A 13934-nucleotide genomic window follows, 5' to 3' on the forward strand; every position below is an offset into this window, starting at 1 on the left:
AAAAAATAATAAAATAATGCCATTTGCAGCAACATGGATGGACCTAGAGATTATCATACTAAGTGAAGTCAGACAGAGAAAGACAAGTGTCATATGATATCACTTATATGTGGCAGCTAAAAAATGATAAATGTAGTTATTTACAAAACAGAAACAGACTCATAGACATTGAAAACAAACTTACGGTTACCAAAGGGGAAAAGGGGAGGGGAGGGATAAATTAGGAGTTTGGGATCAGCAGATATAAACTACTACATATAAAATAGACAAACAACAAGGTCCTACTGTATAGCACAGGGAACTATATTCAATATCTTGTAATAACCTATAATGAAAAAGAATGTGAAAAAGAATATATATATGTATAATGAATCACTATGCTGTACACCAGAAACTAACACAGCACTGTAAATCAACTATACTTCAGTTTTTAAAAAAGCCCTCTCCATTCACCAATTTAGAGCATTCCCCAAATAGTGAAACATTTCAAATGGCTGCTATGCTTCTCTCCAAAGCTTTCTCTTTGCAACTTCTTTCGACTCCTTTCAGTACAGAAGCCTGACTTTCCTACGTGCTAACCAGGCTTTTAATAAAGATGTGCTCAGGGTTCAGGGAGCAATAATAAGCAGTTAAAGGCAGGGGGCAAAGCCACAGTAGGGAGCAGAAAGATCAGTCACAATCTTAGATCAGTTAGCCCAGTAGTTCCTTAATGAAATTTTCACAATTCTGAGTTGAAATGAAGAAAATAAGGGTACCTAGTACCTTTTTCTCAGCTAGATGTATTTAATTTAAAGAACCATTAGAAGATCATGTTCTTCCTACTCTTGGAGCATTTTTTAAAAATCACCTTTCTTGTATGGAATGATAATAGTAGTTGATAGTTGATTCTGTTCAGTGTTCTTATTTGGCAAAATAAGATTGGCTACCCTAATTTGTGCCCTGTCCCCACACTTTCACTTAAATTTTATCGGCCCATGAAATCTAGAAGTCTGGGGACCACTGGCTGAGTTCAACCCCTATTTCCATCTAACAGTAAAATCCCTTTCCCTCTAATGTTAGGAAAGAATCTTGTTTGTTATGAAGTCCTGTATCATCTTTGATTAAGTCTGATTTTAGATATTCCTACCTCATACTGAACCAAAAAGTATGCCTTCCTCTAGTTCTCACCCATATTTTGAAGGTAATATTGAACAATTTATTCTCTTTCCCTAAGGGACTCCATCAAATATTTAAAGACAGCTATCACGTTCTCCTACATCTTATCTTCTTTAAGTTAAATATTTATGTTCATTTTTGTCATTCTCTGTATTATACTTCAATTACTACAACTGAAAACTGCAGTTTCTTTTGTGGGGGCCATCTCACACTACTGAATCTTTAAAATGTCAGCTAATATCTGCAAGTCTTTTACATAAGGCTGTATATACACATGCATGTTATGTCATACCTATTCTACAGCTGTGTAATGGTCTTTTAGCCTTTATTTATGTCTTCTATACCTTAAATCTCAGGCATACAAATAATGGCTAGCATGAGGTTTATCTTCTCATTGCCTCCATGTTATCTCTCTTAACTAGGTAAGATCCCTGAAGGCAGATACTATGCCTCACATTACTTTTTATAACTCCTAGCATATTTTGCAGAATTGGGTTCACATCCACTAAATGCCTGGTTGGTTCCAGTTTGATGTCTTTTATCTATGTATACAGCCTGTATGTAAAAGGTTACAGGGAAAATCAGACAGTTAACTTGATGGACCTGACCAGTGCTAGACACTCTGTACATAACACTTCGCTGATTCTCAGAGGTTCTCTCCATACTAATTCTCTTCCCTGGCTTCTATTGCAGAAAATTACTTGTGTAAAATACCCCAGGCACCCTAAAAATGATTTATGATTTGTTGGGGCTATCCCCAGATATGGGTAAAAGAAGAGAAGTCATATCTGAGTTAAAATAGAAATACAGTACCTTAAATATTTTTATTGTATAAAGAAGCCAATGAAAAATGTCTTCAAAATGCAGGCATGTATTTTGAAGTCTGACTAGGGAAAATCTGATAGCCTAAACAGCGAGAAGAACGTCCCAGAATACAAGTTACATAACCCTGTTACACTACTCCAAAGATCTGGTCAGAAAAATCTAGGTGCCTTTCTTGCTTTCTCCTTTAAGAAAGAGTACACATTAGAGATTCTCAGATTCAGAAGGTAATAATGGAGACTCAAACAAATGTTTATCGAAGGCACTAAATGCCCAAATCTGTAATGTGCTATGGGTATAAATGTCACGTCAAAAAAAACCACACACATAACATATGCTCTAACACCATGACAATATTTGTATTTCCTGGATAATCTAGGAGATGGGCGTGGGGATACAAGTTGTATGAAATACAGTATTTGCCTTTCAAGAGCTTATAATCTGGTAGAAGTAGTCAAACTAGTTCATTTAGAAAAAAATAAGTGCTAAATTATATAGTACAAACTATAAGAGCAGGAGAAGCATGGAAAAGGAGACAATCCACATGGGCTGGAATAATCTGAAAAGATTTATGGAGGTGAGAGAACTTAGAGTGGGACTTGACAGAGGGCAGGTAGACTCTGGACAGGTGTAGGTAAGGGAGAGGGTACGAGGAAAATAGGATGGACAGACACAAATGTAGGGGAAAGCACAGCATGTAGATGCAAGCATTAGTGTGGTTTGTTCTGAGACAGAATATGCAACCTAACTGGAACAGAGAATTATCGTATCTGGTCGAAATAATATCAGACAAGAAGTATGACATGGAACACGTTAAGTTGAAAAGCTTGAAACCAAAGTGTGTGTGGCAGGGTGGGAGGGATACTGTAAATTTCTCAATAGGAAAGTGACTTGGGGAAATCCACCACATTTAGTTAACTTGCTAGATCTGCAGCAGCAGTGAATTACAATAGGGAGAGGCAGGGAAAGTAGCTTAGGATGATGTGAAGTAAAGCAGACAAGATGTTTGTTGGCAGCGAGATTAGAGATAAACTTCTAAAATGGAGATACAAAGGAACTTGATGATGTAGGGAGTGAAGGCGAAGGAAGAGTTCATGATGACTCTAAGAATCCCTAACCTGAGAAAAAAAAAAAGAGGAAACACTGACAGAAAACTACAAATGTCCCCTCTGTTACCTTGTCTGATAAACTAATTCATGTTGATAATGGCTGTCATCCCAATTAGTTAGCTGAACTGCATTTTAATAGATGCCTTCAAGGCCTTGACCTCAAGGAGTGGCAGGGGCTAGAAACTGAATGGGGAGCATCTTTCAACAGCATCCCTCACACTAATACAATGGAGGTGTTTGCTTACTCCGCTTACAATCACGGCCGCCGTTGCAAACTTCACCCTTAGAAAAATTAGGATTATTCCGGGAAAGATACCCATTCACCCTCTGGGTAGCAGGATCTTGCCAGTTCCTCAGCTGTCAGAGCGAGTTCGTGGAGAGAAGGGAGGCGCCTGAAGGAGGCGGCCTCCCAGGGGGGTCGAGGAAGCAGGGTTCAATCGAAGAAGAAGTAAAACCACCGATGCCAGAAGAGTGAAAGACAGGGAAGGGACTCAGCTGAGGGGAGAGAGAGACCAAAGGACCGTTAAGCCCCTCCCAGGCCGGGAACCAGGCCAGCCCGGCCCCGCGCGGCCTGGCGCGGCCCAGCCCCGCTCCCCAGCCTGGAAGTCCAGGAGCTCCCCCTCACCTGCTCAGGCTCATCGGACGACTGGGAAGCCGAGGCTCCCACTTTCGGAAACAACACCGCAGCGCCAACCCGGAAGCATTGAGACCAACGGAAGTAACCAAGTCGTCGCCTCGGCAACGGTGGTGGCGCAGACATTCCAACCCCGCCCCCTTCAAGCCTAAAAAAGAAGGCGCGAAATAAGAGGCGGAAACAATGGGGGTCCTAACACGGGAGTCAGGCGGGCTGCAGGCTCAAAGGCCCAGAGGGGGCAACCTGACTTTAGGGAGGGCAGGGAGAGGGAGCTAAGGTGTGAGAATCTGGCCGCTTCTGCAGCTAACGCGGGCGCAGAGATGTCGCCCCGTCACCGCGTCAACCCCCATCTCACGCGTACCACGGCTAGGGTAAGGAGGGGGCGGGGGGAGAGGGGCGGGGCCAGCGGAGTGAAGGGGCGGAGCGGGGCGCGTGCGCGATAAGCACCAAAAGGGAGGGAAAGTGGGGGGGGTGCCAAAGGACTTAAAAGTGGGAAAATGAGGGAAAGACGGTGAGCAGTAGTATTTCCAGAGGTGTCTGAGCTCAAGGGGGTAAAAAAAAAAGACTGATCTTTGATTGTAAGCAAATAAACCTCAGCCCCTCCTGGGCGCCAGACGCTGAAAGCACACGGTTGAGAAAAACCAAGTTGGAAACAGAAAAGGGGACCATAGAAAGTTGCAGATAAACAATCTGAAGAGTAGAAATACCAACTAGGGGGTCTGAGTTAATCTGTACCTCACAATCAGCCAGCAAATGACGAGAGGGCCCGGTGCCCGGCTTCCAGCTCTAGCCCCCGAGAGCGGAGAGCCGGAAAGGATAACTGAAAAGCACCCTGGGTGATTACTTTAGCCAATGGGCTACACGTAATTTTTAAGCCTCTCGCGTGAAGTTTCCGTAATCACGCAAGAATACAGACTATTATGGTTTATATGTTGAGTATAAGTAAAAGTAACTCAATGCAAAGCATACGGCCCTAAATGATTATTCGTTAAATGAATTAATGCTCGGAATACCTTTGTTCCGAAAGGATCTTTCCCATTTTAGTTCACATCTTAGTTTTTTCCCCCATTAAAAAATTTCTTCAGGCGGCACAAATAATGTTAGCTGACGTTATGGAATACTTACCAAGGGTGTCCGGAGCTTCATGTGCGCACAACTACTCTATGAGACAGGCGCTGTAGCACTGTTTTGTTTTTGTTTTTGTTTTTTTTTTTTTTTTGAAGTTTACAATGTTGTGTCAATTTCTGGTGTACAGCATGTTTCAGTCATACATACATTCATTTTCATTATAGGCTGCTACATAGTTCCCTGTGCTATACAGTATAAATGCATTGTTTATCTATTTTATATATAGTAGTCAGTACCTGCAAATCTTGTATTTCCCCTTTTTGACATATGAGAAAACTGAGGTCTTAAGAAGTTAAGAGAGTAACTTGGTAAGTGGCAAAACTGGGATTCAAGTTCAGCTCTGACTTCAGAGCCCAGACATTTAACCACAATACTATATTGTTACCTTCAGAAACTTCCGTACCAAAAACAGAGATAATGTGAGAAACCTGTACATGCATTCCAAAATGTGAATACCCTTCAATTTACAGCTCAGCAAAGTACTCCCTTCCAGCCAGACTAAGGGGGTTGTAGCTTAGAGTCTTGCTTATTTGGAAGGACTACACTCTCTCCAGTGACATAAACTGTATGTCCAGCTGTGGCTGTGGCCTGGGACTGTCCCTCACATCCAGATTGCCAAACCTTGTAGAATTATGGCCTTCTATGTGAGCAAATCACTATCTTAAAATTTCTACAAGAGTGCACTGCAATTTTGCCTCCTAAGCCACTGCCACCACAAGCTAATCTCACCAACCACCTAGGTAGACTTTGTTGAAAGGAGCTGTGCTTTCAAATGACTTATTTTGCAAGTTCTACAATAGATGAATTTTAAAATATAATTTGTAGAAAAAACATTAAAAACACATAGCACGTGTTATTTAACACATTTACAGTTTGCTTAGTTTGTTTCCAACATTGTTCTAAAACTATAAGATAAAAAAATCTAGTTTATCAAGATTGGCCATTTTACTTTTATTTTTTTAAATAAAGTATAGTTGATTTACAATGATGTGTTAATTTCTGGTGTACAGCATAATGATTCGGTTATACACATATATATTCAACCATTTTACTTTTCAATCACCTTCTATTTGTAGTCTCTACCACACAGACCTGTATTTGATTATACTCTGTCTTTTGTTATGCTCAAATTCTGATCTCTCCAAAAGATAACGTATTCAAGAGAATAGAGTCCTTGAATCTTCAAGCTGGAAGGAGATTTAGAGGTCCCTTCTATAATACTCATTACAGACATTTGTCTAATCTCTGCTAAAATCCTTCCAGTATAAGTATAGATCACAAGTCAGCCCATTACACTATTTGATAACTCTGTTAGAAAATTCTCACTTATGTTGAACTAAAACGTTCTTTCCTCTTTCTACTCTCCCAAGAGAAACATCTAGTCTTAGAGAATGAAAAGATCATTGTATTTAGAGTCAGAAGGCCTTTTTTATTAAGGTGAAGTTCACGTCACTAATACAACATTATGTCAAATATATCTCAATAAAACTGGGGGGGGGACAAATAAATAAAAAAATAAAACTGAGAACATTTTTATTTTCATTAAAAGACACAATTAAGAGAGTGAAAATGCAAGTTCCAGGGTGGGAGAGGAGATTTTTAATCCACGTATCCTACAAAAATCTCATATCCAGTATAAAGAAAGAATTCCTACATTCAGCAGTCAAAAAGATAGGCAACTCATTTTTTAATGGGAAAAATACTTGAAAGGCACTTCACGAAAAAGTATATCCAAATGACCAATAAGCATACGAAAAAGTGCTCAAAATTATTTGTCATCTAAAAAATTAAAATTAGAATCACAACACATACCCACCAGCATGGCCAAAGTAAAAAGGACTGTCAATACAAGGGGTTTGGTGGAGAGTATCTCAAATTCTCATACACAGCTGGTGGAAGGATGTATTAGTTTTCTAACACTGCATAAGAAACATTGCCACACATTTGCAGCTTAAAACACCACACATTTACTGCCTCCCAGTTTCTGCAGGTCAGGAGTCCAGGCATGACTTAAAATGGGTCCTGGGCTCTGGGTCTCACAAGGCTGCAATCAATGTGTCAGCCAGATTGTGTTTTTATCTTGAGGCTTGACTAGAGAAGAATTCACTTACAACCTCACTCAAGGTGTTGCAGAATTCACTTCCATGTAGCTGTACCACAAAGGCTTCAGTGTCTCGCTGGCTGTTGGCCAGAGGCCACTCTCAGCCTCTGAAGCTGTCCCCAGTTTCCCGAGATGTGGTCCTCTCCATAGGCAGTTCACAATGTGGCCACTTGCTTCTTCCGGGGCAGGAGACAAGAGGCTAAGGTGTGGTTTTATCAACACAGAATGTAGTGGGATTATTATTTTCTGTGATGAAAACTATACTTATTTTTCAAAAATACAATAGATTCTTTTTTCTGGCTATAAAAAAAACTTCATAGTCATTATAAGACATTTAAAGCATACACAAAAGTGGAAAGAAGAAGGTAAAAATTACCCAAAATACAATCATCCAAAAACTACCACTCTTAACAGTGTGGAGCACCTCATCCTGGACTAGGCATCTTTCTATGCATACACATATGCTTACCCTAGCATTCCTGTGATTTGCATATTCCTGTCACATGTTCCTGCAGGGTGGCCTCACGTCAGTTTGGGGGTAAAATTGTAACAAAGTTAACAGGCAAAAGGCTCTTTAATACACAACGAGCTTCGTAACTTAAAAAATACAAACACTTAAAGGTATTTTCCTAGAAAAACAGGCAAAAGATATAAACAGCAAAGCAAGACAGTCTGATGTGGCCAGTTTATCTGTGGGGACATTTTGATAAGCCTGTGGACTCAGCTGCTCTAATGCAGCCGCGGTTCCCCGGCTTCCCCGGCCCACCCCGACACAGAGCCCAGGATGCTCTCCCCGCCTCGCTCCCCTCCCTCTCCCTCGCCTCCAGTCCAGAGGGCTTTCACGGTCTACTATAGTCCTTTCTGCGTTGTTCAGTTTCTTTTACAGAAGTGTTCATTCTAATCAGCAAAGAAAGAAAGAAACCAAAATCATCTATAAAATTTATAAAAGAAATGTTATGATATTAGATACATTTGCATACTTCAATCCTGAAAGAAAAATTAAGAATTTAGTTGAGCATTTTTCCTCTACAGTCTGGAGCTGAGATGAAAGAATCTTACAGTGTTCCCAAAAACCTTCCTTCTCTATATCTGTCTCTATCTATTTATCTATCTACACACACATATGTGTGTATATATATATATATATATATATATATACACACACACACACACACACACACATACACACACACACATCTATCTATGTATGTATAGGTGTCTGTATCTAGATCATGGTCATTCATTCATTCACTGATAGGCCCCTATGGAGCACCCATCGTGTGCCAGGCACCGTGCTACTAGAGACAGCAGTGAGCTAGAGACAGTCCAGGCCCCCACGGAGCACACAGTCTGGATAGGGGAGGGGCAGGCAAAAAGGAAGACATATTCAGGTTGATGACATATTGTCAAATGTGAAGAAGAATGAAGCAGGAAAAGGAGAGAGAATGGCAGCAGTTGCTGTTTCAGATTAAAGGGTCAGGAAGGCCTCCTTCATGAGGTGATACTTGAGAGAAACATTAAAGAGGTGAGGGAGTGAGTCAGAGGGATCTCTGAGAACATTCCAGGCAAAGAGAGCAGCAACAGCAAAGGCAGGGTGGCTGGAGCAGAGGGATGAAGGGGGACAGCAGTTGGAGATGAGGTCAGAAAGGTAGCGAGGGTTGGGGAGATCAGGTAGGGCTGTAATATCATGGTAAAGACTTTGTATTTTATTCTAAGAGTCTGGGAAAGCTGACATAATCTGGAAAAAGCAAGCCTATGAAAAGCAGGGGTATCTATTCACATTTTTAAATGAAAAAGAGAGTAATTTCCATCAAAATAGATGGCTCCTGGTTATATGTGATTATAGGCCAAATGGTGCCTAATCCCTAACCATCCTTCACTGCTCCATCACTGAGACCTGTACCTCAAGTTGGCAGGAGACAGCAATAGGGAAATCTCATGTTTGGGTGTTATGAGGAAAGAGTTCACACAGCAGGCTCGGTGACTTACTCCTTGCATGTGTCCAAGAGAACTATGACTGACCCTTAGCCAGCCCTTAAGAATGTGTCTGTCACAGTATTCTTTTTATCATCAATGGATTGATGATTTTGTTGTGTACACCTGGAGTAACACACATTGTTGTACTATCTTGTTAGGGTTGCTTTGTACAAATATCAAGACTGATGATGTGAACCTGTTTTCATTGTTGGAGTCAACAAGAATGTTGGGGTCCTGAGTTTTCTGGTCATGGCCAGTTGTTAACAAGATGTGCATATGTGACCAGCCCTCCCATCTGTGCCTAAGACCCTGAGACTCAAAATGGGCTTTACTGGGCATAGATATTCCACACATGGCCCTGGAGTTCACTGCTACAAGAAATCAAAAGGGAAAATAGAAAATATTTTGAACTAAATGAAAAGTGAAAACACAACATAACTAAAGCTCAAGCAGTACTCAGAAGGGAATTTATAGCACGAAATCTCTATATACGAAAGGAGGAAAGGCCTCAAACCAATGACCCTAGCTTTGATCTTAGGGACCTAGAAAAATAAGAACAAATTAAATGCAGAATAAGCAGAAGGGAAATAATAAAGGTAACGGCAGAAATCAGTGAAAAAGAGAACAGGAAAAAATAGAGAAAAATCAATGAACCAAAAGCTGGTTCTTTGAGAAGATCAATAATACATATAAACCTGTATCCAGTCTGATCAGAAAAAAAAAAGAGAAGCCATAAACTACCAATGTCAGAAATGAGAGAGGGGATATTACCACAGATCCTCCAGACAGCAAAACAATAATAAGGAACTATTAGGAGCAGCAAACAATAAAAAAAAATTTAGATAAACTGAACGTCATCAGAATTTTTTAAAATTGTGCCTCAGAGGACACTACCAAAAATTGTTTTAAAAAGAGGGAGAGAGAAAATACCTGCAAATCATATATCTGATAACAGGTTAGTATCTAGAAAAAGAACACTCACAATTCAACAAAATTTAATATATCCAATTAAAAAGTGTGTATTACCAGGGACATTATGTGATTATAAAAAGGGGGATGAATTTTACAAGAGGACATATAATACTAAACATCTAGTAACAGAACTTCAAAAGACATGAAGCAAAAACTGATAGAATTGAAATGAAAAATAAATAAAAATGCACAGCGATTTCAACACACCTGTCAATAATTGACAGTGTAAGTGGACAGAAAGTCAGTAAGGCTATAGAAGACTTAACACTATATGTCAACTTGACCTAATTGGCTTTTATAAAACACTCCAACCAACAACAGAATATACATTCTTTTCATGGCCATGGAACATTTACCAAAATAGACCATTTTCTGGGCCATAAAACAACTCAGAACACATTTAAGAGTATTAAAATTACACAAAGTATGTTCTCTGAACACAATAAAACTAAATAAGATTTTACTTCATTAGTTTAAGTTACATCAATAAAAGAAAGATTTCTGGAAAATCCCCCAAATATTTGGAACCCGAATAACACACTTCTAAATAACACATGGGTCAAGAAAGACATCAAAAGGCACTTTGAACTGAATGAAAATGAAAACACAGATAACTAGACTTAATGTGGTGAACATTTTACAATATATACAAATGTCAAGCTGATTCTAAAATTCATAATTGATATGCAAACCTAGAATAGAGAAAACAGTTTTCAAAAAGAATGTCAAAGTTAAAAGACTGACACTACCTGATTTCAAGATTTATCACAAAGGTACACTAAGCAAGACACAATAGTATTGCCAGAAGGATATACACGCAGATCAATGGAACAGAAGTTCACCCATACATATATGGTCAACTGATTTTCGACCAAGGTGACAAGGATAATATTTTCAACAAATGATGCTGTCAAAATTGGATAACCTTATGCAAAAAAAAAAAATCAAGTTTGACTCTTATTTCATGCCATTTATAAAAATAAACTCGCAATGAATCATAGATCTAAAGGTAAGTGTCAAAATATTTCTTGAAACTGTTATGTAACAGTTAGTTTCTAACTGATACAGAAGGAATCTATGGTGTAAAAAAAAGTGAATAATTATATTCCTTTCTTAAAGATTTAGAATTTACAATATCCAGTTAAAAGCTGAGAAATTCAACAATAAACAGATCTGTTTAATTTTGTTCAACTCAGTAATACTCAAATGTATATGACCATGAAGCTCTTTATTTGCACATTAATAATATTCTATGAAACACACTTTGGAAATCATGATCTTGTTCAAAATTTTTACTTTACACGTGAGGAATCTGATTTCAGAGAGAGTAACTCACTTGACCAAGACCATTTGTCTAATGAGAGATGTCTCCAGGCATAAATCCTCTGCTCTTTATATTACACAACAGATTGTTATTTTCATTTGGTATGGTAGATGCCTTGAAGGTTTCATACACAAGTGTTGCTTCTATTTCTGTGTTTCCACTACTCCATGGGCTGTCCGTATTATAGCACTCATTATCATACAGTGCAATAACCTGTCTTCCCCACGAGACTGAGCACTCCTTCTGTCCAGGGAATATGGACTAATCATTTTTGTTTTGCCTAGTTAGTTCCAGTGACTAGAATACAGCAGAATCTCAATAAACATCTCATGAATGAAATGAGTAGTGAGGGTGGATTTCCAGGAACCAGAGTACAGACATCCAAGAGAAGAGTACAAGACTCTAAAGTGGGAAGAAAGATACTCAGGAAAAGTAATCTAAGGGAGGGAGACAGGATTGGTGGGAAATTAAGAACAGTATTTGCACAGCAAGGAATCAGAAAAGAAGACCCAATGAGATATAGTAGTATCACCAATGCAGAGAAGATATTTGGTTCAGAAAAGCTGGTACATTACTGCATAATCTCTAAAAAACTAGCTATCCTAAACACCAAGAAAATGCTCTACTCCATGCAAAAAATTTGCACATTATGACATAACCTCACTAAAATAATTCTTACAGTTATATTAACATTGGATATATATCATAAATATCAGTTCAATATATCAGTTCAGTTGAGGGAAATCACTTCAAGCTTGTTACTCTCAACATTAAAAATATTAGAATATATGAAAACAAAGGTACGTCACAAAAGGAACTAGAATTTATTGAGCATGACAAGCTCAACATACATACACCATTTAGGTCTCATAACTATCCTATGAGGTAAATATTTTCTGTTCCTTTTTAAAAGATTTGAGAAACTGAATCATCCTCTCCTCTAAGAATCTCCATTGTCATAAAAATCTGGGTTGCCCGAGTCTTCTTCCCAATTATTTCCAAAACCAAAGATTTTTTTTAATGTAATGAGTTTCTCCAATGACTCCAATTTTATAAACAGAATTTAATTTTCCTGACTTACAGAACCTCTTGTTGAGCATTTAACAACAGTAACAGGTCTATCATCCTGCTCAGGACAAACTGTAGGAATTCTAAACAGCTGCCTCTCTAAGGAGCATCCAAGACTTGTAAGAGTTCCTAACATGGTTTGGTAGCAAAATCAATTTGCAACTTTTCATGGGAACAGAAGTAAAAAGAGGAATGAATGCTTATAGAGTGCTTAATAAATTTCAGATATTGTGCTAAAACAATTTATGAAGTTTCCTCTAAGTAATTCTCACACCCTCCTTATGAGATAAAACGGACCTTGCTTCTGGAATGTTTATTAAATCATGAGTTTTAAAACTTAGAAAAACAAAGTACATAAATTGGATAAGTGTTTAGTAATGGAGATAAGTTATACATACACAGAAAGTAAACTTAAAGAGAGCACTACTGTAGGAATAAGAACTCATTTAACTTTAAATCTAAACTTCTATTCATTTATAGCATTTGTTTCATTAACACTTTAAATAGTAGTCCACAAATATATGGCAAATACATTGCATGATGCTATTTCTGAACACTATTTGGAAATGTTGGTTATGTTGTTTTGAAACACCAGTCACTTACATGAGAGATTTTAAGATTATTAAGTTTAAATTGTACATTTTTGTCTCTGATCATCATTTTGGAACGAAGTGAATCTCACTACATTTACTCTACATTCACACACATGCAGTTAAAAGTGTGTCCAATGACACTACCACAAACGGTACATCACAGTTCCATAGAACAGGTGTTGGTCCTGCCTCCTACCCAGCAGTTAACAACAAAATTCAACCCGTTAAAAGGGCTGTGGCCCTTTAGTTTCAGCTGATTTTTTTTAAAGTTCTTAAATTAGTCCCCATGTCAAAAAAAAAAAAAAAGCCAAAACAGCCTTAAAATAAAGGTGCCCAGTTCAAACGGCTGGAGATTCTAGCCTTGTACTGGCTTTCTTATAACTGACATCTTTCAGGTGTCATAAACTACATTAATCTGATTCTAGAGAAGAAAATGGAAAGGGCTATTTTGAAGAAAAATTAATGTAACTTTTTTCATATAAGATCCCAAATACCTAAATTCCTAATAAACATCAGGGTCAGAGAGTGATTCACGACTACACTGTTCTCCTTTTAACTGGTTAAATCAAATGATCCCTTTGGCATTCAAGTTTTAAATCTGCAAGTCTAGACATTACATCAAAATTCAGATGTCCAAGTCGAGGAAGCTGGACTCCAGCCCCGAGAACTAGTGCACAAAACAGAGAGGTCAAACTGCCTAATCTCCACATCGCCTTTTTCTTTGTCTTTCCTTTCTTTTTTTGTAAACCTCGGCAGCACTCCAAGATGCTGCGGCAAGTTCTCAAACCGCACTCAAGTCCAGCAGGTCGCTCAGCTCTTTATTGGTCCCTATAGCACTGTTGCTGGGATTCATCTTAGGACCACTTCCAGCAGGTCCTAAGACTGGGGAAAGAGGTTCGGATGAGAGACCACCGAAGCCAAACTGGGGAGTGGGCAGATAGGACAGGGGTGTTGGGAAGGAGGAAGAAGTTTGGGGGCGCCGGGCTGACTTCCAGTGTCCCATACTGGTTCCCAAAGTGGTGCGGGCAGGAGGCGGGAGAGCCCAGGGTCA

The 13934-nt window shown here is 38.9% G+C and overlaps 1 protein-coding gene and 1 long non-coding RNA gene across 4 annotated transcripts in view; one reads left to right on the forward strand and one right to left on the reverse strand.

Annotated features, from left to right (window-relative positions):
* Positions 1–4073, reverse strand: part of SLC25A14 (solute carrier family 25 member 14) — a 27586-nt gene extending 23513 nt beyond the window's left edge. The window contains exons 1-2 of one of the 3 annotated variants that reach the window (XM_032475110.1): positions 3712–3767; positions 3332–3581 (exon numbers count right to left, since the gene is read on the reverse strand). In XM_032475110.1, coding sequence (XP_032331001.1) covers positions 3332–3406 — 75 coding nt within the window. In that variant the 5' untranslated portion in view covers positions 3407–3581; positions 3712–3767. Of the gene's footprint in view, positions 1–3331; positions 3582–3711 lie in introns of all 3 variants that reach the window. The other 2 variants (XM_032475109.1, XM_032475111.1) reach the window with 2 other exon arrangements.
* Positions 1–13541, forward strand: part of LOC116662004 — a 17085-nt gene extending 3544 nt beyond the window's left edge. The window contains exons 2-4 of the long non-coding RNA XR_004317977.1: positions 1930–1936; positions 5696–5700; positions 13531–13541. This is a non-coding gene — a long non-coding RNA (uncharacterized LOC116662004). The remainder of the gene's footprint in view (positions 1–1929; positions 1937–5695; positions 5701–13530) is intronic.
* Positions 13542–13934: the final 393 nt, after the last annotated feature.

This window comes from Camelus ferus, chromosome X, assembly GCF_009834535.1.
Source record: "Camelus ferus isolate YT-003-E chromosome X, BCGSAC_Cfer_1.0, whole genome shotgun sequence".
Classification (NCBI taxonomy): Eukaryota; Metazoa; Chordata; class Mammalia; order Artiodactyla; family Camelidae; genus Camelus; species Camelus ferus.